The 27,713-nt window shown below is 41.9% G+C and overlaps 1 protein-coding gene and 1 pseudogene across 7 annotated transcripts in view; one reads left to right on the top strand and one right to left on the bottom strand.

Moving 5' to 3' along the window:
- LOC102238596 overlaps positions 1–9,236 on the bottom strand; it is a 137,644-nt pseudogene extending 128,408 nt beyond the window's left edge.
- SGMS1 (sphingomyelin synthase 1) overlaps positions 1–27,713 on the top strand; it is a 230,517-nt gene that overhangs the window by 173,583 nt on the left and 29,221 nt on the right. For all 7 annotated transcript variants that reach the window (XM_014547474.1, XM_005875931.2, XM_014547472.1 and 4 more), the window contains one exon: positions 23,410–24,262. In XM_014547474.1, coding sequence (XP_014402960.1) covers positions 23,640–24,262 — 623 coding nt within the window. In that variant the 5' untranslated portion in view covers positions 23,410–23,639. The remainder of the gene's footprint in view (positions 1–23,409; positions 24,263–27,713) is intronic.

Here is a 27,713-nt window from a genome sequence, read left to right as displayed (position 1 = left end):
GACTGCTGGCTTAGGCCCGCTCCTGGTGGACATCCCCCAAGGGGTCCCGGACTGCCAGAGGGCGCAGGCTGGGCTGAGGGACACCCCCACCACCACCCCGCCAGTGCATGAATTTTGTGCACTGGGCCTCTAGTAATAATAATAATAAGTCTTGGTAAGAATTGCACACTGACCAGTGGGAACAGAGTTATCAGGCTTATACCAGTGACGGTGTGAGGTTGCTTAGCCTCCACATGCCTCAGTATGTTGTGAGGGAAAAATTAATCCAGTTGGAGACTGGTTAAGAATATTTCACCTGTGCTGCAATGTTATACCTGCTGCTTAATGGTTTAAGGAGCTATTTATCACAGGTATCCCAGGATCCCACCAACTTATTTAACCTGATTTTTATGTGGATAGTACCTGGAATTGTAAATATTCAGTATACTCATCATAACAGCAACCCATGAAGGTGTTTCTTTGGGCGTCTAATAAAAAAGTAGCTGTGTGGCTAGAGAGAACAGGGCCTGGGTTTTGCCATCACCTCATGGTTTTATATCTCTGGATATTTCTGGATAAAAGTGTCAGCTTATTAGTTACACATGAGACAAAACTCCCAGCTCACTCAAGTGCCACCAGAGAGCTTCTGCCAAGCTCTTCCTGTTATGTAAAAACTAAAAGGAATCCATGCAGATTACAACACTATTCTGTATGTGATGATTTGTTCACAAAGTATAATTAGTCTTTGTAGTACAGTGATTTGTTAATTTGGTTCAGAACTTGACTTACTTTAAGAATCCATCATTAACTCTAGTATTTTTACTTTTAAGAGAGGCAGAAAAAATTCAAAGCAATTATTAAACAATTTGAGAAGCAAAGACCTAGAAAAAAATAATGTGGAGTGGGTTTAACAGCCTGAACATTGGGGTCATACTTGACTTGCTTTCCTGCCTCTGAAATTAAGTTAGATATGACTTAAAGCAAAATGCATTTGGCGCCTTCAAATGATATTTTATGTCTATGTTAGCAAATATGTACATACCTCTCTCCTTCCCTCTCTTTTACACAGATAGTATTATGGAATATATGTAAATAAGTTCATCCATCTTTTTCATTAACAATTAGATTTGCATTTTCTTTTCTTTTCTTTTCTTTTTTTTTTAGTCCTGAAGGATGTACATGAAACTCTTAGGACTGGTTATCTCTGAAGGATGGGGTTGAGGAAGCTCACTTGCCCTCCTTCCTTCCATCCCCCTCTCCTACCTACCTATCTATCTACTATCTATTAACTTGAATGTACTTCTGCATCATTTGAATCTTTTACAAGGAGAACATATATGGCTTTTATAAAAAGGGGGAAAGTCCTTTATGAAGGAGATAGTATAAGGTAATAAGTTCACACACACACACACACACACACACACACACACACACACACAAATTTGGCCCTTCTAATAGCTGCTTAGGGCTTGGGGCCTGGCTGTGTGGGGCTGGGCTTCTGGCTGGGAAGGGCTGAGCATGGGAGCACTCCGAGAATCCCCCAGTGATGTCTTCATTCCTTTCCTAAGTGGTTGAGGAAAGTGAAACTTGTGGAGGTTCCTCCTCTGGCACTCTGCCCCTGATGGGACTCACTCTGTTGCAGAGGATGAGCTGCACTCAAGACTTGTCTGAGTGGTACATGCGGAAGCCGCCCTGGAGCCCAGGAGACACTCCGAGCCAGGAAGGAAGGCTGTGTCCACAGCTCAGGCTCTGCAGGAAGCCTGCTCTCATCTCCCAGCTAGTGGAGTCGGGGTGGGGACAGTTAGCCTGGGCCAAGGGCAGTGGAGGGCGGGAGAGCCTTGTGTTTGACCCCTAAGTGTACTCCTGAAACCAGGGAAGGAGGAGAGAAGAATTAGTCAATGATAACAGTCCTTGTGGCAACAGTGCACTTCATTTTAAGGAACTGAAAACACATCCCAAAATCTTCTGTCAGCTTTACCCCATGGTAAAGGGAAATAATGGCATCTCCACTTGAAGGCATTCCACTCGTTGGTGAAACACAGGCCTTGGACCCAATCATTGGAGCTCCACTCCAGTCCTGACCTTGAGTGCCTGACCTCACTCCTGGGCCTGCATCCTCGTCTGTCATAGGGACTCACACTTAGCAATGTTAGCTATTTTCATCTTCCTCCTTGCTAAGAGGAGGAGCAGGAAAATGAGAAGCAAGGAGGTGACAGACCTTCCACCTTCCACGTCATGCAGAAGTGTGTTGAGAAAAGACCTTGGACTCTTGATCCTGCTTGGTTTTCTGCTTCAACTGCTTTTTGAAAAGCCAGTGGTTTTCAAGGTAATTGAGAAGTCACTGGCCAGTGCTCCTCATCTTGGCCTCGTCTCTGTCAGGTTGTTACGTGCATTTTATTTGAACTTTGTGGCACATAGGTTCCCTCCTACCTTGGCATTGAGAAAACTCAAGTGACTGTCAACTTCCTGGTCTCTAAGGTATGATGCTGTATCACATACTGATTTTCTGAGTACTTCATTGCATAGTCACGCCCCAGTGCTTTTATGATGGACATCTGAGCTGTGTGGAGTAACAGTCTGTCCTGCAATACAGTTCATCTCAGGACTCGTATGTTTATAAATAATGACGTGCCTGTTCATAGAGCTGAGGCTAAATCCACAGAGGCTGTGCTGCCATCGTTAGGTTTATAACTCTCCATGTGTTTCCTTCTCAGTAAGAAGCTATTGCACAGTTGTTTATGATCCGGAAGTTAATAATCTGCTTCTAAAGACTGACCTTTGTTATTCAGATTTGCATGTAGTAGGTGTGCCCAGAAAACAAGTTGCTGTTTGCCAATATATTGCATCAGCCAGCACACCAGGGTGCTATTTTTAATAGTATGTGATTCCTGGCGCCATTTGATAAAACTAGAAGCTTATAAAGCGAAGCCCAGTTTCACAAGACCAGAACTATTTCAGGGATTGGTTTTGAGAGGAACTGTAGCTTAGATCTGTCTGCTAAATTTAGTCTGTCACTTGCCAGGGTCTCTCCACTCAGTGTCTGCTGATAATAGAGGATGGAGGCGTGGTATTTAGTGGGGTGGGGAGATGGAATGTGTTTGTGTCCTTTAAAACGTGCTATGCCTTTTACTAACTTTTCGCAACTTAGGTAATTTTACATAGTATCAACTATCATTGATGAATTAATTGCAAGGGTCTAATTTTGTTGCATTAGTTATAGTTAAGGAAGTCAGAATAAAGCTTATTAAAAATTTTATATAAAGAAAGAATAAATATTTACAGTGATTGTCTTAGGGTTAGTCCTTCTGGTGAATGGTGTGCTCTTTCTTTAATTGTAGGCTTTTGTACTTCTTTGAGTTCTTGCATCCTAGACATGATCTTATTTACTAGTAGGTGAAATGTCAGGATAGTTCAGATATTACTGTATGTTTGCCAGAAAAACTCTGGTAATGGTCATGTTGCAAGTGTTTCAAGTATAGGAAGAAGGAACATCAATTGATGGTCTGGGGTTCTTGTAGTTCTATGACCTAGTTGTGCTGCTTAGGCTCGGGATCTCTGGTGAAATCCTTCATAGCTAGGGAAAGGGGCTGGGATGGATGACTATGTAATTTCATAAACTTTCTGCTGCCCCCTAGTGGCATTCTACCTTAGTCCAAAGCTAGAGCTGTAGTCCCTTTACAACCTGAGCCTGTGCTCCAGTGTTGGCCACCTTCTGGTGGCAGCTGGGCCCTGAAAGTTTGGGAAATTAAGAGATAGAACCAAGAAGTCATGATCAGGGGTGACTGGAGAGAAGTTGATGAATTGATAGGTGTTCATTTTTAAGAATCATCATAATTGGTGTCAGAAAAAAATGTTTAATGCATCTTTCTTGAGTGTGGAGATAAAGGTAGGGGAGACCTACACTTGTCTTCCTTGAAGTCCTTGATTCTGTTTACCTCCTGGAGACCAGAAGAAGGGATTCCGGGGAAGGAGACAGAGGGAGCCATTTATGAGAGAACAGGGACGGTGCCTTCAGGGCAAGGACTGCCCAAAGCATGCACACTGAGTGCCATCAATTTAAACAAAGAACTTATATACTTATATGCATAAGCCTATGGACACGGGCAATAGGGTAGTGAAGACCTAGGGGGAAGGGGGGGGGGCTAGGATATCTGTAATGCTATCAACAATAAAAAACATATTAAAAATATTTTTCCTTTGTATGCTCTCTGGTATGAAAATAGTTTAACCTCGTCCAGCTATGAAAGTTAAGTATTAGAATTTTATTTTGGGAGATAGACTTGAACTTGATTCCTCCTATTTGGCAAGGCTGTGAGTGGTTGCTAATTTTAAAGCATGGTGTTAATCCCCAGGGTCATGTTTCTTAAAGTAGCTTTCCTCTACCTCAGTGAGTTAAATTTATTTTTATAAGTTTCAGTTTAGAAGAAAGTTGGTAGCTTTTCCCTCACAGAAGTAGAAAAGCTTTGGTTACCCAGCTAAATGGGTATTTCTTATCCTCAGTGGACTGCAAAAAATTACTTCACTGTAGAGAAGATTTTTAAAATGTTATATTAATCAAAAAACTTTTCTTTTTAAGCCTGCTAGTAACACTAGGCAGTCCTTCATTTAAACATCAAAGGTATACTTTAGTTAGTTGTATCTTATTGTTATGTGTGGTGATTGGGGCCCCAATAAGTCTTCCAAAGTCCATACATTATTAAGAGTGGTGACACTTCTGTGTAAAATAATCATCATAAATATAACTAAACATTTCTTACTACTTATGGGTAGCAGAAGCATTCTGGGAGAAAAGTGGTTTAGAAACTGAAATTATAAATCTTCTAGGATATTATAATGGCATATGAAACAAGGGAAATATACTTGAAATCTGAATTGCCTTCGAAAATCTGGGGGAAATGGTTACTGTATTTAAAGTGTATTTAAATGTTATGGCACTGTTATTCTCATCATATATATGGTATTAAAGAGGCATTGCCTAGAGTACAGTAGTGTGACTGAAAATGCAATCAAAATTTTACTCTGGGATACTGTAGGGAGAAAAAAATATTTTTCCTTTACCTATCTGGCTTAAATTAGACTGACAAAAGATAGATTAACAGAGAAAAACAAACAAGTCTATTAACGCCTGTGGATCATACACGTGGGAGCACTAAGCAATGAGTAACTCAAAAAGATGGTAAGAACTTGGGCTTATATAGATTCTTAACAAACAATAAGTCTTTAGAGAACTGACAAGACAAAGGAAAAGGACTTCAAGCTTCTAGGGGCAGTAAATGTGGGAAGGCAAATACATGGGGAAGCTAATGGCGGAAAAAGGCCACTTGTAGAAAGGTTTGTTAGATTTCTCTGATGCTAGCTCTAGGCTGGTAATAGTCTAACGTTGTTGTCTCCAGTGATTAACTGCTGTCCTTCCTGGTAGAGAGGGGAAAGGGAATACTTTTACAAACTGATGACCTGCTTTTAGGTAACTAGAGGGCAGAGCAGTTTTCTTGTGTTTGCTTCTTCTCAATGCCTTCAGTTCAAAATAATCCTTATGCCAGAGGGGCATATTTTGCACCCTTGAATACCAAGAACATTATCTTTGAGCTTTAAGTCCCCAGTGGCTCTTCTGGTCGGGGGCAGAAATACCAGTAAGGAAGTTCAGGAATGGAGATTGCAAGCTGTGGCCAGGGTAAGACTTAAGGGGAAAACATATCCAAGGTGGTGAAAGCAGTTGGCAGCTGGAACGTTCTTTGAGATTTCTTTTCCCCACTTCCTTTAAAATAATTAATACAGAATAATAATAACAAATGTATTTTGTGTTTTAGCCATTGTTCTTGGGCACTTGAGCCCTTTCAGTCCAGCAGTTCACGTCCGAGTTCTGAGAAATTTTTGTGAATGAGTTTTTAGATTACAACTTCCCTCTTTGTTTTTCCTGTGCTCTTTCTTGAGTTCCTACCATTCACATATTGAACATCCTAGATTACTTTCTTAATAGTTTTACCTTTCTCTCTATTTTCCATTTTTATGTCTTGTTCTACTTTCTGTTTTTTTAACTTTACTTTCTGTTGTGTCTAGTGAAGTTTTATATTTCCAAGCATGAATTTCCAAGAGCTTTCTTCGAAATTCTCTGAAATGTTTTGGTACCATTTTGTTCTTGCTGGATATGACTTTGAGAATGTGAATTGTTTTTTGTTTTGTTTTTTAACATTATCATTTCCCCACTTAATCTATTTCTTCTAAGTTATTTTTTTTTTGTTTTAATCGTTGGCGATCATACTTAATAGAATTTCTTCACATGTCTGTTGATTTTAGCTATCTATTCATATGTTAAAGGAACCACTAAAAATGATGTTTGGAAGTGTTTGGCTTGAGTGGAGGTTGTTTATATGATTTCAGTATTAGACAGTCAGTGTTCTTAGGTCTTTTCTCTTAAAATATCTGGGGTTCCCAGTAAAAATGTACCTGGTCACCTACCAGGAAGTTTTCATCCAGTATTCTACGCGTCTACTAAGGTAAAGGGCAAGGCAGATCCAATTTAACATCTATTTGCAATTTTTACGTACTTCCTTGTTTTTTTTTTGTACAATTCTCCTGCTTTCAACTGTGTGGTGTCTCTTAGCCCAGACTCCCCACTTCCTTTTTATGGAAAGTAAACTTCCGTCTTCTCTGGTGTGGGGGAGAGGCAGTCATCACCATGCAAAGTGAGAACCTGGTTCTTTCAACCAGTCATGCTATTCTGAGCACCACCTTCACTTCATTTTGTAAGGTACCTGTGCCACCAATTCCTCATCCTTTTACGGCTTCTGTTACCCAAATCAGATCACTTCTCACCTTTCCTTTTTGCTGTCGGGGTTGTTTTGTTGGGTCTGCTAAATTAGTAACTAGTCTATCCTCTTCCCTACTTTCTGAATTGAGTTGCTATTGACTCCTCTTCTTAATTTGCTTTGCCTTTTTTTTTTTTTTAACCCCTGTACTATCATTTTAAGGGAGTTTTAAGACGCAGTGGAAACTAACACATATGTTCCATTAGACATCTTTTTTGAAGTCTGATTCATCTTTTGATTGACTGGATTCAGTTTTTTTCTCTCTTCCCCTTTCTTCCACCACCACACCCTGCCTCTGAAAAGAATATATGGGGTGTTAGATTGTTTGAATTTTTGAGGTTTGAAAAAAAACCTGTCATTTGCCTTTACATTTACACACTTTATATTTTTACCCATTTTCTCTTCCTTCTTGACCTGTCTTTAACCTTTCACTTTCTCACCTTTCCTCCTGAGTTATCAGTAGGTTACTGGCCCAGGAGAGAACCTAGGATTTTCCTGTACCTTATTTAAACACACCTATCCTTTTTTATTTTTTTAATCATATCTTTTTTCTTTCATTATGGTTTCAATTATTTTTTCTTTTACCTCTTTAATATATTCACTCCACAGACTCTTTAAGCTTACTTTATTTTCTCATGCTCGTGATTTGGTAAACTTCCTGTTGGTCACACCTGCCAGGTCTACCTCATGGTGGATTATTTCCTCATGTGACCTGTAATTTTCAGTTGTTTACTTGTCTTCAGCAGAGGTTGCTTTTCCCCTGGGAGTCCTGTGAACTCTTGCTGTTGAAGGGTCTCTAAGGGACCGTTTCGCGGTTACTTCTCTTTTGTATTTGCATTATTTGGCTTGGAAATCCCACACCATGCAGGCAGTATAAATTTGGAGTCTTCATGATCATGTGCTAATTTCATGGATCCAATTTTTCTAGTTGGATTTTAAGAGTCTTGGTTCCAGTTCCCTGCCTTGATCTGGCCTCAGGCCATGTTTTCTGTTCAGGCTGAGGTTTTTGTGTGTGTTTTTTTCTCCTTTATTGATTAAGGTATTACAAATGTGTCCTTACCCCTCCATGGCTCCCCCACAGGCTTAGGCTCTAAAACCCCACCTCCTGGCTGCTGGGGTCCAAGGCTGGTTACCTCTCCCGGTTGCATGTGTTATTAGCTTGTATCTTTTCCACGCTGGCTTTGAGATTCCTCTTCTTTGGATATATGGGACGTTCCCTCTCTCTATTTTGAAATGGATTGTGGTATTAAAAATTCAGCTGTTATACTTAGGTAGATTTTTATATGCTTAATGTACAAAAAAGATATACATCATTGAGGCCATCTTATAGAACCAGGAGCCATCTCATTTATTCATGCATTCTCATTTATTCCTGTGTTCCACAAACGTCTATTAAATGTGTACTGTGTCTTAGGCGCTCTAGATTCCAACACAAATGAAACTATGCTTTAAAGGTGATAGTGTTATAATGTACCCCACGAATCACAGAAGGACGCCTCAAGAAGTCGAATTAAAGAGTCACATTTATTGCAATCCGGGTATGAGGGGCGCCAGGTCATGGGGCTGGGGAAGTGCCCGCGTGGCTTGTAGGACGAGAAGAGGGGCGGCTCCTCCGTGCCTTTGGCCCCCTTGCCCTCGGGGATCGGGTCCTCCAGCACCACCACGTCCACCTCTCCAGCATCGTACTTCCGGGCCAGCTCTTCTGGGCTTCGGTAGAACTTCCCGTTGTACCAGACCTGCTCCACCGCCCAGTCCTGGGCGTTCATGCTGCTGTGGTCCAGGAGGAGCTCCAGGCCTGTGGGGTGCAAGAAGAAGCCTTCCACAAATCGCAGCAAGATGATCCAGGTGCGGCGCTCGCCCGAGGCCAAGCCCTGAGGGGCCACTTCGGTGAAAGTCAGGCATCGGGTGTGGCAGTCCTGGAAGGAGAAGCCCGTGGTGTTCAGGAAAAATCGGTGCAAGGGCCTGGTGGACTCCTGCAGGGTGTGGCTCAGTAGGACATACTCCGCGAGGAAATGGGCCTGGAGTTCCAGGACATCTGGTGCCCAGGCCTGGGGGGCAGGGGGCAGGTTGGGGCCTTGGCAGGGGCCCCACGGCAAACTCAGTGATGTTGGGATGCTCGTGGGCTCCGAAGAAGATGACGGCACGCGCCTCCCGAACAGGCCGCCTCTGACCGTGGTCCAGAAATTTCAGCACCTGCTGCTTCCTGGGCAGCAGCATCTCAATGAGGAACACGGTGTTCTTGGCGATGGTTGATCCTCGGGAGGGCTCCAGCCTCAGGTCCTTCCGGGACCAGAGGAAGCTGCGAACGGCCTTCAGCTCCTGGATGCTCAAGTCCGCGAACATCCCGGCCTGGCTGCACAGGGTCCGTGGGGAGTGGTTCGCCATGGCCAGCGTCTGCAGCATCAGGAGGGCAGCCACGGCCCAGCCGAGGGCGGGGCTTTCTCGCCTCATGGCTCTAGAATGTGGGAAACATGAACTTAGTTGTTTTATGGGAAGATATGGGTTTCCACTAGGCTGGCCCCGTAGTTTCCCAATAGACACTGCTTCGTCCCTTGGCCGCCATGCCAGCCAGTGGCCATGCTGGCGCAGCTGGGGCCCCAGGCTGCTCAGACCTGTGCTTTCTGTTATGCCCAGATTTCAGGATCCCCAAGAAACCACATCAGGGAGCCAGCCAGTCCGATGCAAAAGCATAAGAGTCTTTATTCGAGCTAGCTCGGCTCCCCCACCTTGCCGACGCAGCGACAGGAAGCAGAGAGAGAGAGAACTCTGTGTGGAGAGGGGTTTTATAGGGGGTTGGAGTAAGGGGAGGAGAAAGGGCTGTGGCCTTGCCGATTGGCCAGGCGCAAGTCGGTGTCTTGTTCCTGGGTGTGGCTAGCAGAGGCTTAGACTTCCGGGAAGAAGCTCCTTGCCAAGCACATGGCCAAGGCAAGATGGAGGGCCTAGCCCTTACCCTGGGGCAAGATGGAGGGCCTAGCCCTTACCCTGGGGCAAGATGGAGGGCCTAGCCCTCGCCCTTTCAACTACCATACTTCAATAGTCCAAAAGAACAGAAATATGAGGTGGGAATTCAGATACTGTCCAGAGAGCTGTGGGAGCCACCAGAGGTCTTAAGCATCAAGTGAGGATCCATCCGCTAGTGGTATGCAGGTGAGCCAGACTAGAGGCAGAGACTGAAGCAAACCAAATGGGGACAGAAAAACAGGAGCAGATTTGAGAGCACCTTGAAGGTGGAATCTCCAGGAATTCACGGTCAATTAGATATAGTGGATGAGGGAGCGAGAGACTCACAAAAGTGGCAGTCCCATGGGCCAGATTCAGTTTGCATGGTTTTTGTCTGTCTTTGCCATTAAAACACTTAAATTTAAACTGCATTGGGCATGGCTTGTCTTATTCGGTTTGCACGGTTCTCACTATTCCCTGTTCTCTGTGACCCAGCTGGACTTCTCTTGCCTGGTCCCTGAAGGCTGGTCCCTGAAGGCGGCTGAAGCTGAGAGCCTGGTGCAGTGACTTCCCTAGACAGCCTTTTTATTATGCCTGCTTACCCTGCGGCTTGAGGGGGAGAGGCAGGATGAGGCAGGAACAAGGAATGGTGGGGCAGGGTGACCTCATTGCTCTCCTCTGATGCTGGCTCTGTCGCCATCCCTAATCTCCAGCCTCCACTCCCATCCTGAATCCCAGTCTCTTGACTGGTCCCTATTGGATTTTCTGCAGGAAAGAGGAAAAGAGGATCTGCTTTGTTCTGTTTTTTCTCCAGTAGATGCTTTGAACGGCTCCTGTTGTTATGCAAGTACTCAATACCACCTTCGTGTTCTAAACCTTATTAAGCAGCCCTGAATGCGGGATTACTTTAACTTTACAGATGAGTAAACTGAGGCAGTTTAAGTAGGCCAGTCTGCCAGTATGCTCTAGAATACTGTATTGAAGTTTCTTAGAAACAGAGAGAGGAGCCTTACCTGGTTTGGCTCAGTGGATGCAGCGTCGGCCTGTGAACTGAAGGGTCATGGGTTTGATTCCCAGTCAAGGGCACATACTTCGGTTGCAGCCCCGTCCAGGGTGCATGCAGGAGGCAGCCAATCGCTGTGTCTCTCACACATCGATGTTTCACTATCTGTCTCCCCCCCACCTTTCCACACTCTCTAAAAATCAGTGGAAAAATGTCCTCAGATGAGGATAAACAACAACAAAGCCAGAGGATGGTAAAGCATGGCCTCATTCTTTTTTTAAAGCCATTTGACTTTTTTATTCTCCCCGATATACTTGAATGATAGATTCAGAAGTACACACCGTCTTTTTATTCCAGCGGAACAAGCATAAAGTAGAAGGATTGTAGTTCTCATGTTAAAAGAGCAGACTGGGAAGAAAGGAAGAGAATGGAGTGGAATGTAATAGAGATAGAGAGCCCTTTCCCAGACTTCTTGGGGCAGATGAGATCACCGCTGTGCACATCAGCTTCAGCTGGGCTTGAAAGCCCATGATTTTGCAAACATTGATTGTGTGCTGACGTTCTTGAGTGCTGCCAGAGTGAGACCGTGTCCAAGGCCTGCAGATTAAATAGATGATATTAAAATGGACCCGCTGGTTTCCGATTTAGGAAGGGAGTTAATCACTTGAGTGGAAATAGATCATCTTCAGAGTTTCAGTAATCGGGTTCTAGGAATGAACCCCCAGGGGACAGCTATAGTTGTCTGGGAGCTACACAGACTTTTCCTTATTGCAGTGTCAACAAGGCAGCGGTTTCAAATGGTCTCTTACATTTGGCAGTAAGCTGGGCAGATGGATATTGAAGAAAATGTAGATGATAGAACAGTTGTGATTCTGACGATTTGTTGCTGTTTTCTCTCTAGAAAGATGGAAAATATCTGAGCCTGGAATTTCTTTATGCACTTAGTTAAGTTCAGAGTTTCAGCTCTATGGTTGTTGGTGGTTTGGCTTGTCTCCTGGGACTATTATGTTCTGGGAGGATCTGGGAACCTAATTATACATAGGAGGCGAAGGTTCGCCTTATTTAGACAAATCTGCAAGCCTATTTCATATTTTTCAAAAAAACTAATGTAGGAAGCATCTATTTTTAATTTTATAATGCAGTCTCCATGTTTAAAAACACAATAGGCTTAAAAGAAAACCCTTTCCTAAACACAACTAATAATAAAAAATAAAATAAACACAACTAATAAGTACTTTATCAGAGAATTAGGAAATACTGAAAAAAAGCAGGCAATTATTTTATCACTTTATCACCCAGAGTAACAGAAGTTGATATACACCTTCTATACTTTTTCTATGGATATTTATAAATAATGTGTGTGTTTACAAAAATGGTATCATTCTCTTTTGCAATCTCTATCCAGTCTCTGGTGGAGGCTTAATTTCTGTTGTAATGATGTATTTAACCAATTCTCACAGAACTTCTAATTTTTTACCACAATAAATGATTCTTTGAGTTGTCTGTTTACTAAATATTTACATTCCATTACAGAATGACTCAAAAAGAGGCTCAGCGTTTGGGAAACAGAATTAGCTAGTCTTGCTGATGGTGGGACTCTCAGTGAAATACAAGAAACAGTTTTGTATTTCCTGCTGTTCACCCAGAGTAACAGAAGTTGATATACACCTTCTATACTTTTTCTATGGATATTTATAAATAATGTGTGTGTTTACAAAAATGGTATCATTCTCTTTTGCAATCTCTATCCAGTCTCTGGTGGAGGCTTAATTTCTGTTGTAATGATGTATTTAACCAATTCTCACAGAACTTTCTAATTTTTTACCACAATAAATGATTCTTTGAGTTGTCTGTTTACTAAATATTTACATTCCATTACAGAATGACTCAAAAAGAGGCTCAGCGTTTGGGAAACAGAATTAGCTAGTCTTGCTGATGGTGGGACTCTCAGTGAAATACAAGAAACAGTTTTGTATTTCCTGCTGTCAGAGAACAACTAGAATCATGATTTATGGTTTACAGTTGATGTGGCTGGTTTCTTGTCAACATGTCGTATCTACTAATTTTGTCATCAAAAATCATCTTTTTCTCTGGAGAATTGAGGGCTACCACATTGGAATGGGTCATTTTGAGAGAGGAGCATAAAAAGGAAGCTGTTAGGAAAGTTATAGGACAACTGCTGAGAAAGAATGTATTCCAGATATTTTGAAATCTAAGTATCAGGCATCATTAAATAAACAAGGCGTGGTGGAGATGAAAAGATGTTATCACATGAGGATTTTCTAACAGCCCATAATGTACTGAAAGGCAAATATGTACACTTCAGCATGCCCTTCTTCCTCGTGGCTAAGCAAAATAGGTCAGCGTGTAGTTAGTTCAAGGAGCTGTTTCATAAGGGCTGGTTTTATTTGCTAGCCAGACTTTGTAGAATTGTGAGCACTGCATGTAATAACGACTTAAAATAAAGGATGATTTAAAGGTTAAAGTAATCTTCTAAAATTTCCCCCACTGCAGATTGAAGTAAATATGTAGGTCCTTCAGCTGAGACTGTGTGGTTATTATTCTAGCCATTTTTTTCTTCAAACAAATATAGTTTTATGAATTCTACCTACTTAACTCTTTAAATGCTAAATAACAAAAAAACACCAAACCCACAGCTAATTAAATTGGTTTGGAGAAAAGCATTCAGGAGCTATCCAAATTGAGTTAGAGAAGAATTAAACACCCACCTCATGAGTATTTCAGTGGACTACATTGCTTTAACAGGTCTGTGAGGTTATTACTGACTTTTATGGAAAGTTCTAGTAGATGTAAAGACCTTTATCTGGACTTGAAGCGTTTGCAAAAAGGCAGATCGTCTGTTTCATAATAACATAGTATCACTTCTTGATTTCCATTGCTCTTTTAAGGTACCCACATGTAGTTATTTTATTATTTTTCCCCATCACCATTTATCCCCCATCAGTTTTGTATTTCCTGCTGTCAGAGAACAACTAGAATCATGATTTATGGTTTACAGTTGATGTGGCTGGTTTCTTGTCAACATGTCGTATCTACTAATTTTGTCATCAAAAATCATCTTTTTCTCTGGAGAATTGAGGGCTACCACATTGGAATGGGTCATTTTGAGAGAGGAGCATAAAAAGGAAGCTGTTAGGAAAGTTATAGGACAACTGCTGAGAAAGAATGTATTCCAGATATTTTGAAATCTAAGTATCAGGCATCATTAAATAAACAAGGCGTGGTGGAGATGAAAAGATGTTATCACATGAGGATTTTCTAACAGCCCATAATGTACTGAAAGGCAAATATGTACACTTCAGCATGCCCTTCTTCCTCGTGGCTAAGCAAAATAGGTCAGCGTGTAGTTAGTTCAAGGAGCTGTTTCATAAGGGCTGGTTTTATTTGCTAGCCAGACTTTGTAGAATTGTGAGCACTGCATGTAATAACGACTTAAAATAAAGGATGATTTAAAGGTTAAAGTAATCTTCTAAAATTTCCCCCACTGCAGATTGAAGTAAATATGTAGGTCCTTCAGCTGAGACTGTGTGGTTATTATTCTAGCCATTTTTTTCTTCAAACAAATATAGTTTTATGAATTCTACCTACTTAACTCTTTAAATGCTAAATAACAAAAAAACACCAAACCCACAGCTAATTAAATTGGTTTGGAGAAAAGCATTCAGGAGCTATCCAAATTGAGTTAGAGAAGAATTAAACACCCACCTCATGAGTATTTCAGTGGACTACATTGCTTTAACAGGTCTGTGAGGTTATTACTGACTTTTATGGAAAGTTCTAGTAGATGTAAAGACCTTTATCTGGACTTGAAGCGTTTGCAAAAAGGCAGATCGTCTGTTTCATAATAACATAGTATCACTTCTTGATTTCCATTGCTCTTTCAAGGTACCCACATGTAGTTATTTTATTATTTTCCCCCATCACCATTTATCCCCCATATACCCTCTTCCACCTCTACCCACTCCTTCCCCACCATAGTCACCACACTGTTGTCTATGTCCATTAGTTCTTTTTTCTTTTTGTCCAGTTCTCATACACACACACACACACACACACACACACACCATCTCCACCACCAGAGCTGTCAGCCTGCTCTGTGTGAGTCTGTCTCTGTTTTGCTTGTTAGTTTGTATTAAATTCCACATATGAATGAAATCATATGGCACCTGTCTTTCCCTGACTGGCTTATTTCACTTACCATGATCCATAATATTCTCCAGGTCCATCCATGCAGTCTCAAAGGGTGCTATTTTCTTCCTTTTTACTGCTGAGTAGTATTCCATTGTGTAAATGTACTATAGCTGTTTTACCCACTCATCTACTGAAGGACATATGGGCTGCTTCCAAATCTTGGCTATCCTATGTAATGCTGCAATGAACATAGGGGTGCATATATTCTTTTAAATTAGTGTTTCAGGTTCCTTTGGATAAATTCCCAGAAGTAGAATAGCTGGATCATAGGGCAGTTTCATTTTTAATTTTTTGAGGTAACTCTATACTTCCTTCCACAATGGCTGTACCAATCTGCATTCCCACCAACAGTGCACAAGGGTTCCCTTTTCTCCACATCCTCACCAACACTTGTTGTTTGTTGATTTATTGATGATAGCCATTCTGACAGGTGTAAGGTGATACCTCATTGTGGTTTTCATTTACATTTCTCTGATTAGTGATGTTGAGCATCTTTTATGTCTATTGGGCATCTGTTTGTTCTCTTTGGAGAAGTGTCTATTCAGGCCCTTTGCCCATTTTTTAATTGGATTGTTTGTTTTCTTTGATGTTGAGTATTATAAGTTTGGATATTAACCCCTTATCTGATGTATTGGTGTATATGTTCTCCCATTCAGTGGGTTGTCTTTTCGTTTTGTTGATGGTTTCCTTTGCTGTGCAAAAACTTTTTCGTTTGATGTAGTCCCATTTGTTTATTTTTTTTCTTTTGTTTCACTTGCCCGAGGAGATAGATCAGAAAAAAGGTTGCTACAAGAAATGACCGAGATATTACTGCCTATGTTTTCTTCTAGGATTTTTATGGTTTTGAGTCTAACATTTAAATCTTTAATCCATTTTTAGTTTATTCTTGTGTGTAGTGTAGTTTCTTCCTTTCTACTTTCTTTTTTTTTTTTTTGCATGTATCTGTCCAATTTTCCCACCATCATTTATTGAATAGACTATTTGTTTTTAGTCCCCTGTATGTTTTTGGCTGCTTTGTTAAATGTGTATTGACTGTAAAGGGATGGGTTTATTTCTGGGCTCTCTATTCAGTTCCATTGATTTATATGTCTGTTTTTATGCTAATACCATGCTGTTTTGATTGCTGTGGCCTTGTAGTATAGTTTGATATCAGGTAGCATGATTCCTCCAATTTTGTTCTTCTTTCTCAAGATTGCTGTTGCTATTTGGGGTCTTTTGTGGTTCCTTATAAATTTTTGGAATATTTATTTTAGTTCTGTGAAATATGCCATTGGTATCTTGATAGGAATTTCAGTGAATCTATAGAGTGCTTTGGGTAGTATGGACTTTTAACGATGTTAATTCTTTCTATCCATAAACACAGTATATGCTTTCACTTATTTGTATCTTCTTCAATTTCTTTCTTCAGTGTCTTACGATTTTCCGAATACAGATCTTTTATATCCTTGGTTAAATTTATTCCTAGGTATTTTATTCTTCTTTTTGAAGCAATTGTGAATGGAGTTGTTGTTTTAGTTTCCCATTCTGATAGTTCATTATAGGTGTATAAAAAATGCAATTGATTTCTGGATTTTTATTTTGTATCCTGCTACTTTACTGAATTCATTTATCAGTTCTAGTAGTTTTTTCTATTTTAAACACACTTTTATTGATTTCAGAGAGGAAGGAAGAGGGAGAGAGAGAGAGAAACCTCAATAATAAGAGAGAATCATTGCTCGTCAGCCTGCAGCATGCTCCCTACTGGGGATTGAGCCCACAGCCCCGGGTGAGCCCACAACCCCGGGTATATCCCCTGACCTAGAATAGAACTTTGACCTCCTGCTGTAAAGGTAAATGCTCAACCACTAAGCAGCACTGGCTGGGCTCTAGTAGTTTTTTGAGGACTTTTTAGGGTTCTCTACATACAGTATCATGTCTAATGCAAATAATGACAGTTTTACTTCTTCTTTTCTAATTTGGCTGCCTTTTATTTCTTCTTCCTGTCTGATTCCTGTGGCTAGGACTTCCAGTACTATGTTGAATAAGAGTAATAAAAGTGGATATCTCTGTCTTATTTTGATCTTAAGGGAAACGCTTGTAGTTTTTGCCCATTGAGTATGATGTTGGCTGTGGGTTTGTATAATATATGGCCTTTATTACGTTATGTTCCCTCCATTCCCACTTTGCTGAGAGTTTTTATCATGAACGGGTGCTGGATTTTATCAAATGTTTTTCCTGCGTCTATTTATATGATCATAAAGGTTTTTATCCTTCTTTTTGTTTATGTGGTATATCACATTTATTATTTTGCAGATATTGTACCAACCTTGCATCCTTAGAATAAATCCTACTCGATTGTGCTCTATGATCTTTTTAATATATTGCAGGCTCCGATTTGCTAATATTTTGTTGTATATTTTAGCATCTATGTTCATCAGGGATATTAGCTTATAATTTTCTTTCTTTGTCGTATCTTTATCCGGTTTTGGAATTAGGATCATGCTGGCCTCATAAAATGAGCTTGGGAGTTTTCTGTTGTTTTTAGAGATTTGATGCATGAAGCAGAAAGTTTAGTTGACTGTATGCTTATAAGACTAATTATGCATGCTCTACTTCCTTCTTTCATTTGCCATTATCAGCATTTAAAAACATCTGGAACTTTCCTGTAGTTTCTTCATTGACATGCCAGCTTTGTTTGTTTAGTCTTGGGTCCATTGTGTCTTAAAAAATTAATAAAAATTCAGTTCCTAATTACATAGCACTCATTTTAAAAGTTCACTTTTAAAGCTTTCAAAGAAGAATAAATTACAGTCATTATAATAATTCCTTACATTTTTATGTATTGCTTTATGTTTTCCAAAGCACTGTACAGTCTGTGTAAATTCCCTTACTAATGGAGCAAGCAGAAGAAATACATTATTCCATTGTAGGAAACCGAGGCCCTGGGGTTGGAGTACAAGTTAATGACAAAGCAAGCTTTAGAACTCCGAGTTCCTGAGCGATTGCTCCATGGGCAATTGTACTGAGCACTTCATGGTGTTCTAAATCTTGAAAACTCGTGTTCAGTGTATATTTCACATGCTAGCTTTTTGTTTACACAATGTTTTATTTCCAGACAATGCCAGATAACAAGATAATGTAATAGATTATTTTTGAGTAAGGATGAACAGATATTCATAAATGGTTTATTTAATGGTTTTGCTTGGTTGATGTTTTTTCATTACCAGGATAATTGCTATAAGTTATTTTTCTGTTTTTAGCTCTCTGGCTTTGATAATTAAGTAGTTTCTAATGTGTCATGGCATATTATCTGATGGCTTTAATAATATTAAAGAGTAAAATGTCTATTTTAAGAATTGGAGCAGAATCGTATTTATTAGCACATTTACTTTTTACTTAGTTGAGGCCAGATAGAAAGCCCTGCTGAGTTTAGAATCCGTAATGAATATGCTGTTGTTCCTGCTTTTTATCCTTTTGGGCTCCATACTTTAAAATAAAGACTTTTTAGACTGTTCTTTACATGTGCTCAAATCGTTGGATATTGGCGGTGGGAGAGCATTTGGGTTTGTCTGGCCCCAGGACCAGCTCTTAACGTGAGATTTTAGACAGTCACAATCTCACTGGACTTTATGTCTAAAAATTCCAGAGGAAAGAGAGTTCTGGCACCTCTTCTGTCTCTCAAATCCTGTGCTATTTTATTGTAAAGAGTTTAGATACAATTTTTACTCTTCTATTACTTCTTCCTGGTTCTGAGAAATATGTCTAATGATTTGAGCTGTGTGTTTTTTTCTTTCTTTTTTTTTTTGTTAACCCTCACCCAAGGATATATTTTTTCCATTGGTTTTTAGAGAGAGTGGAAAGGTTGGAGAGAGAGGGAGGGAGGGAGAGAGAAACATCAACATGAGAGAGACACATCAATTGGTTGCCTTCACCACACACCCTGCACTGGGTAACCCATCAGTGCACAGGCCGATGCTCCAACCATGGAGTCAAAGGGGCCAGGGCAAGATCTGTGCTCTTTCTTAACATTCTCCTGGCTATGGATTCTGAGTGGCTTTTCTGAATGATGGTGGTAGTAGCTGTTTTCTGAGCCCAGCCAAAGATACAGTCTTTTGGGTCTAGATGTGAAGGCACTTTGCCACAGTATGTTCTAAATTGAGTGTGTGAGTCCAGGGGCGAGTCACCGTCTCACTTCTCCTTCTACAGCTGGGCTCTGGGGTCTTTAAGTCCACACCTTTTTTGCAGGGGCCTTTGAAGTGCTGAGTAGCTGTTCAAGGTTTACTTCCCTAAAGTGAGCTTTTCCCCTTTTGTACCATTTCAGCATCAGCTGCAGGAAAATAGCACGCATATCTTTATTTTCAAGCTTCGAAGTTGCTTGAAAAATATAGGGTTGTTTTCTCGTGGAGTTTGGAGGGCTGTTTTTATTCTTGTATCAGAATGATTGGGCATTGAAAATGCCCTTTGGAAGTGGCAGCTTCAGTAAATATTTATGACATGTCACTATGACCCAGTTGGGCGTTAGGAAGGAAGCAGGGCATTATGAAAAGAACAAGACACGTTTCTTGGAGTAACTTATATCTTTTATTCCTTTTACATGATTGGTTTGTCACAGCAGTAGCAGCCTCCGTGAAGATGCGTAGGTAGTTGGTAATACTACTTTCCAGAACAGTGGTTCTCAACCTGTGGGTCGTGACCCCTTTGGCGGTCAAATGACCCTTTCACAGGGGTCGCCTAAGACCATCCTGCATATCAGATATTTACGTTACGATTCATAACAGTAGCAACATTACAGTTATGAGGTAGCAACAAAAATAATTTTATGGTTGGGTCACAACATGAGGAACTGTATTTAAAGGGCCGGAAGGTTGAGAACCACTGTTCCAGAGGAAACTGAGGCGTGGAGAGGTTAAAGGACCTTGTCAGGAAGGGAAGTAGCTGAGTTGGGTGTCAGCTGCTGGCTCTGTAACTCACACAGCTGGTGCTCTTTCTCCCACACCACGCACACCTGAGGGTTAAATTATATCACGTGTCACAGATGTTAGGGATGCAGGAAGCCAAGCAGGGAGAAGGATGGTGAAGTGGAATGTTCTGCAAAGGGTCTGCAGAGCAGAACCTTAGAGACCAAGGGAAGAGCCTGGCCTTGCTGAAGGGGAGGAAATGGAGAACTCCAACACGAGGGACGCCTAGGCGCTCTCCTAATGAGTGAGCAGTTTTGTTGTCCTAGTTATTATCGGGAGCCATTTACTTTCCTTGCTGTCACTGAAGAGTTCCTCTGGCTGTTGGGAACTGCTATGGACTTGCCTTTGCAAGATCAGTGTCCTTCGTTTGGATGGAGGCTTGCAATACCAGGAAGAGTATGTGCGTGCGTGCGTGCGTGCGTGCGTGCGTGTCTGTCTGATGGCCTAGATTGTCTCTTACCACTTGATATTTTTTCTTTTTTAAAGATTACAGTGTTATCTCTTAAGAGGAGATTATCTGACTGTTCCCCTGTCAGAGAGAAGTGAAATAACACCGTGGCATTGGTCTGATCTTTGTGGTTCTGAAGGGGTTTCCCCTCCTGGCAGACTTCCTGCATTGGACAAGGGGGAAAGCCCACGTACATGTCCTTGGGCATGAACGTTCCGTCGAGAATTTTTCTTGAGAGTTCTTGTAGCCGCTTGCAGATGTTGAGGGTTCCTTGGCTGTTATCCTAATTCTGCTGAGGAGGATTTGGGGAGAAGCCTGGAGTCTGATGCTGGGAGATCCCTTGCCTGCAGGACCTCTGCCAGGGCGCCCACGTGGCCTGTGTGCCTCCTGGTCTCTCCAGGCAGCACTGGTGGCGGCTGCAGCTCCTGTGTAGTGCTTTCCAAGTGGTCGGAGCTTCTCCTGGGTGTCCTGTTTCTCTCTGGAGACTGCCCGCCTGGTTCTCCCTGACTACCCAAATCGTTTTAAAGCCCTTTCAATGTCAGTGACATTTTCCGTAGCTTTATTTTCCATTAAACCATGCGAGGAACATTTATTTCCTGAGTTATTGCGCAGATATCGATCGAGCACATTCTGAGCCCTGGGAATGTGAGACGGGGATGCTTCAGACTGAAGCTCTTGCGCAGTCACTCATAGGCTCCTGGGGGAGTCTAGACAGACACCACAAGGGAGTGTCAGAGGGAAGGCGCACAGCACTGGGGTGGATGCTCAGGAGAGGGAACGCCCAACTCTTTGCAAGGTCTGGAATGTCTTTCAGTTTTACTGCCATTTGACTGGTTGTTACTCAGACGGGGAAATCGGGAGTGGACATACGGTCCATCACTATTCCAGAGTCAGATTTGGGGGTTCAGCAGCGATGAGTTTGGTCTTTGAAATCAGGAGACCTGAGTTCAGGTCTTGTTTGTGCTCCATAGGGAGCGAATAGGAGTTCTTGGGGTGGGGAGCGGGAGAGCCTTAATGTAGGAGGCAACTGATTGATGTTTCTCCCCAACATCGATATTTCTTTCTCCCTCAAATAAATAAATAGATAGATAGATAGATAGATAGATAACTGAAGCTCACCTAATGGGCTATGCATGAGAGAGGCTGAGAGTCAAACCATGGTCTGTCTTCAGCCAAAGGCCATTCTACAGGAATAACAAGGCTAGGTATTTATTTTTAACGTTTCTTGTGTGGGAACTAAAAAATATTAATACTTTGCTTTTAACTTCTTCTCGGCTAGGCAGATAATCAAATCAACAGAGACAGATTAACAGGAGAAAATCAAGTTTTTAGCACATGCCCATGGGGAATTCACATAGGCATGAAAACTCCAGAGACAGTGAGGCAACATTGGGGAGATGTGGCATTTTGGACAAAGGAGAAGAGGGTGGGGGGAGATATTATATTTCAGAAGTAACAGTGGGTAATTTACAGGTTGTTGAGGGAGAAGGGAACACTCATGGCAGGCGAATTCTTGCTGAGCAGCTCAGAAACAATGAGACACAGGGGATATCTAGCTAACAGGCCCTGCCTGAAGCATTCCTAATTATCACACTTAATTCAAATTAGGCTACAGTGAACATGCTAAGATTTCTTCCTGAAGCACACTTCTCTGTCTGAATCTCTTGGGCAGGAAAGGGAGGAGGGTCAAAGGTTCTTTCTGAGTCTTGTTTCTTAATAAACAACTTAAAATCAATATCCCAAAAAGGCAGCTTCAGGGTAGCAAAACTTTAGTCCTTTTACTTGCTTTCCAATTTTAAATGATTGTTACAAAAGTAGTACATGCTTATTAAAGAAAAATAGATGGGAGAAAAGTAGAAAATGCCCCCAGGCCTGCCATCAAATATAATTTCAGTTAATATGTGATGTATTTTTCCCCAGCTTTATGCAATATGTTCATTAATCATTGCTGAGTTTAAATAAGAGAGGTACATTATTTATATGTAAATTCACATTGATACTTACATACATTTATAAAATTTTGAATCTTGCTTTTGACTCTCCCCTGCAGATGTGAATTGGTTATCGCCACATAAGTATTTTAATAAATAGTGTTTTGAACTACAGGACTCAGAAACGAAACTTACAGCTCTTGGATGCAAGCTGCCATTTAATCAAGGGCAGGTTTCTTGACCTTCCTGGAATTTAGTTTCTAAGTTTATAAATGAGGGAGTTGAATCAGATCATTGATTTTACAACTGGGATTCCAGGAAACACCCTCTGGACTGGGAATAGAAAGGTCGCAAGAGCGGGGAAGACCCTGGCCCTTCACCCCGCCTGTGTTTCATCCCAGCAGCTGCATCTGTAGCTCTTCTATAGATTTGGGCATCCGAGCACATGTGGAAACAGGGATCCATTGATTTTCTTTGTGTGAAAAAATATAAATGTTGGCCCAAACTGTCTTGAAGCTGAACATTTCTATCGTATCCGTTAAGTTGCTGTGTGTTATGTGCCTTTTAAAACACTTCTTCACCAGGAGAATGATAGGCTAAGCCCACCTGCCACATTCATTCAGCTTGTCCCAGAGAACCACTGATCCGCACTGAGCAGTGTCCACAGCACGATGAACGATTTCTTAGAAAAGACCCATTGAGGAGGCTGTAAAACATTTCCCCTTTGACTTTATCCATCGTTAGGCCCTTTTAATGCTTTCAGGGAAGACCAACCAGGGAACCAGTGGTCCCTTAGAGTCCAGCGGTTCTCAACCTGTGGGTCGCGACCCCTTTGGCGGTGGAACGACCCTTTCACAGGGGTTGCCTAAGACCATCCTGCATATCAGATATTTACATTACAATTCATAACAGTAGCAACATTACAATTATGAAGTAGCAACGAAAATAATTTTATGGTTGGGTCACAACATGAGGAACTGTATTTAAAGGGCCAGAAGGTTGAGAACCACTGCCTTAGACTAATACACGTTTGAAAACTACAGGCTGTATCGGTAACTGGATTTCCATTTTCCTTATGCTTATCAAGGTTTTGCATTTTGAGGGGGTTGATTCGGAAGTCCCAATATCATGACCTTTTCTCTTGCCTCCACAGAAGGAAGAATCTTGTTGAAAAATGAGGTGAACAAGTGCTCGGGTACTCAAGAACCCTGGACAGCTACATGAGGTGTTTAAAAACTGCCCTGACCATCTTGCTACCCAAGTCCCTGTCATGAGGCCTGACAGGATGAGCACGCCTTCGAGGGCCAGCATCCTGCTCCGGAAAAACTCGGACTGCTGACCTGCCGAGAGCAAGCAGGGGACTGCCTGTTGTCTGCCAGTACAATGAAGGAAGTGGTTTATTGGTCACCCAAAAAGGTGACAGACTGGCTGCTGGAGAATGCTATGCCAGAATACTGTGAGCCTCTGGAACATTTCACGGGCCGGGACTTGATCAACCTGACCCAAGAGGATTTCACAAAACCCCCCTTGTGCCGAGTCTCCTCCGACAACGGGCAGCGGCTCTTGGACATGATAGAGACCTTGAAAATGGAGCACCACATGGAAGTACACAAGAACGGCCATGCCAACGGGCACCTCAGCATTGGCACAGACATCCCCACCCCTGACGGCAGATTCAGCATCAAGGTCAAACCCAACGGGATGCCAAATGGGTACAGGAAGGAGATGATAAAGATCCCCATGCCAGAACTGGAGCGCTCCCAGTACCCCATGGAGTGGGGCAAGACTCTTCAGGCCTTTCTTTATGCACTTTGCTGTTTTGTTCTCACCACAGTGATGATCTCGGTCGTCCATGAACGAGTACCTCCTAAGGAGGTGCAGCCTCCACTACCGGACACGTTTTTTGACCATTTTAACCGGGTGCAGTGGGCCTTTTCTATTTGTGAAATTAACGGCATGATCCTTGTAGGACTCTGGTTAGTTCAGTGGCTGCTCTTAAAATACAAGTAAGTAAAGCAAAAGCTCTCAGACTCAGTGACTGAGGCGTTTGCCCTGCGGATGTCTAATTCTCATTATTTGGGAGTGCAATTTACGCAGCAATGCAATCAAAGCATATTATTCCCCCATTTTTAAAGCCACATACCCAACTAAAGCTCCGGCAGCTTTAAGAAAACGCCATGTTTATTGCTTGTTTTGTACAAGATTTGTACAGAATGGTGAAGAGAGGCTGTTCTGTTTTCACTTCACAGGAAAGAAAACCCTCAGGCACCTTCAGAGAGTACATATAGGCTGTTGGACCACAGAAAAACCATCCAGTCTTGGTGGTGTTAGCCCATCAAATAAATTGTTAACAGTTGGCCTAAGCACCATGAATGGCTGTATAGCTTTTCCCAAGCAGAGTCAGACATCTGGAACCTTAGCAATGCATATTTACGGAGGTTTCACACATAAAATTCAGAACAGCTATTCCAGAGTGGCTTGGGCTATTGGGAAAATAATACTCCCAGAGAATGACTTTGTTTAGGTAGGTGCAATGTAGATGAGCCTGCGTGGCCTTTCACCTTCTAGAAGGTGTGGCAACTAAAGCAATATGTGGTTTTCCATTCACATTTCTCAAGATTTTAGTAGGCGCCTTCTTTTAGTTTCCAGTATATCTAAAGTGGCTTTCATGTCCCTAGCTCTAAACTCAGCATAGACCCCCTCAGGCAAGCTGTTTGCTTGGGATGTAGAGCACACGAAACACCATCCTCTCGTCATTGGTGTGTGGTTTTCCTATTGCTTGAACATCTTTATGGCTTCCGCGCATGGGAGTTAAAAACTGGTTTGTTAAGGAACTGAGTTTCTCTGTAGTGGGCTGTGTTTCATGACCCACAGTATGGATGAATATTAAGAAAATCATCTTAAATCAGGAAAACAAAATGCAGACAGGGTTTATGCTGAACTTGACCTAGCAGAAATGATGAATATTTTCCTGGTATGTTCCTAAAGGACTGTGTTTTGTCAGCTTATAAATTACATAGATGCAAGTGGAAGTAAAAGCAGTTTCTGACTCAGCCAGGAAAGAACTCTCTTAACTTGTGTAAAGGAAGCCGTTTAAGTGGCCAGTGTTTGTTTTGGGGCTGGTTTGGCAGTCCTAGAGTTTTAGCTAAATTGGAAATAGAAACGATGATGTGGGCTGCATTTGATTTGATGGAAGACCTTTTTTGTTTGCTTTAGTTTTAAGAGACTAAATTGATAGGAATAAGCTTTAGAAATATGAAATGCTTCCAATGTATTAATTACATTCTTTTGGCTGCCAAACTTCAGTTTCTGCATTTGACTTTTATCTTCTAAACTTCTTTTCCTAAGAGCACATTAGAAATATGCCAATATTTTTTCTTTAAAAGTCAAAGTCAACTACATTATGTTTTCTAAGATTTTCTCAATGTTTGTTGTTTCGTTTATGAGAGCTTGTTTTCTGGTTTTCCATCAACATTTTACATGCAAGCAAATAATTTACTGACCCAGAATATAACTTTAGTTAAGTCATACCAGGCATGAGTCCAAACCTTTCACAAAACTGTGACTTTTAAATAATTTACTCTTGTTCTAAGGAAGTATCCTGACCATAGGGTTAATTTCTTTAAACTATACCACTGTTTATATTTCTCTCAGCAGGGACTTTCTCCTCATATCTGTTTTGCTTTAAGCTTTCTAATTTCTCGTTTTCCTAGTACTTATTGCCAATACTGTAGTCACTTGTATATTTGCATTGCTCAGTAGCAATAAATCAGTTGATTTGTAACTTGGACCAGATTAGCCCAGTGCTGGCCACAGGCAGCCTGGGTTCCAGACCAGCCCTGACATGCTGGGTGGTGTGGGTGACTCTCAACCTCAGGGGCCTGCTTTTTCTCACAGGAGCCTCTCAGGCCAGATGATTTCTGATGTTCTATGCAACTGCGTTTTATTTTGTTCTAACGTGCTTGAATGGGCCAGTTATGTTAGATTATTATTAGCTGCAGTGTTGTGTCCAGAAGACATGTAACTAAGGATTCTTTAAAGTGCTCTCTCTAATTTCCACGTTGACAGGAAAAGGACATGGGAAATGGAAGCCGCCTGTTGTCAAGATAATCCTAAACAGCCCCACCCCCTGTCCTCCCAGGGTGTATCCCTGGGTTCCCATCGGCCTCCCTGAGATCTGTCTTCAGTGTATGTGGCTCACCAGACATGGAGGAGGTAGTGGGACAGATGCAGTGGGTATTGACATACCGCCTTCCCCAGCTCTTATGCTCGGTCATGTCAGAGACCCTCTGTTTCTGGTTATTTGCTGGTGTTATGTAGCAGTTTTGTTTATCCAGAATGGCGGGAAAATGGAGACTTCTGAGTACGGAGTATTGTGTTAAACAGGGAGTTCAGCTCTCCCTCTTTTTCTGCTCGACTCTTCTGGCTCTCGACCCTTTTCCCCAACCCCAACCCCAACCAGGAGGTGAGCCTGTTTGGCCAGTAATTGCACAGGGGAATTTTACTTTGATTTTAAGAGTCTTGGAGCCCTTTAAAAACAATCAGCCTAGCCCTGGCCGGTGCTCTCAGTGGTTAGAATGTTGGCATGTGCACCGAAGGGTTGCAGGTTGATTCCTGGTCAAGGGCACGTACCTGGATTGCAGAGTGCAAGCAGAAGGCAACCAATCGATGTGTCAGACTTCACCCAAATCAGGACTCCCTGGTTTTAAGAAAGCATGAAAAAGACTGTTAAGCTTACAGACTCAGTGAGGACTTTCCATGCATGGCTAAATCATGGCTACCACATGGTGACAGGGGTGGCTAGTGGGATGGTGAGAACGCCTGGTGAAGAAGGCCAACGATCAGGATTGTAGGACTTCTAAGTCAAAGGTTTTGTAGCCACCAGAGAAATCACTGTGACTTAGTATGATGGTCTTAGACCCTCATACTAGTCTAACACTGGGTTTATCATTTGTTTTTTTCCCAACTTATTCTTCCTCCAATGTGGGCAGAGGCATTTCCTAAAAACCTAGAACTTCTCAGTTCCTTTTATACAAATGCTGAGTTCTATCGATTCTAATTTCAGATTTATTACTGTTATTGGTGGAAGTGGAGTTCTTGGGGCTCTTCAAGGAAAAGAATTTCCTGAGGCTCCCACGAGAGGATGGGGTTTTGTGGAAAGTTTTATTGATGTAAAATTAAGGAGTTTCCCCTCCCAGGTCCCATCTCTGCCCATCCCGCCATGGGAGACGTCCAATCTTATCTTCAGCAGGGCCAGGAGTAAGGCCCTGCCCATAGTTTCTGCTCCACATTAAAGTCCAGTCCAGTCCAGCATCCTGCATGTGAAGTCTGCATGGCCAGGCCATCTGGTTTCTAAGGCCACCTGGCCGTGAAGAGAACACGGAATGCACTGGGGAGTGCGGGTTACAGAGCAAGAGGGAGCAAGAGAGAGAACAAGAGAAAGGGAACTTTATGTCT

This window comes from Myotis brandtii, unplaced genomic scaffold, assembly GCF_000412655.1.
Source record: "Myotis brandtii unplaced genomic scaffold, ASM41265v1 scaffold475, whole genome shotgun sequence".
Classification (NCBI taxonomy): Eukaryota; Metazoa; Chordata; class Mammalia; order Chiroptera; family Vespertilionidae; genus Myotis; species Myotis brandtii.
This window is presented reverse-complemented; position numbering and strand designations above follow the sequence as displayed.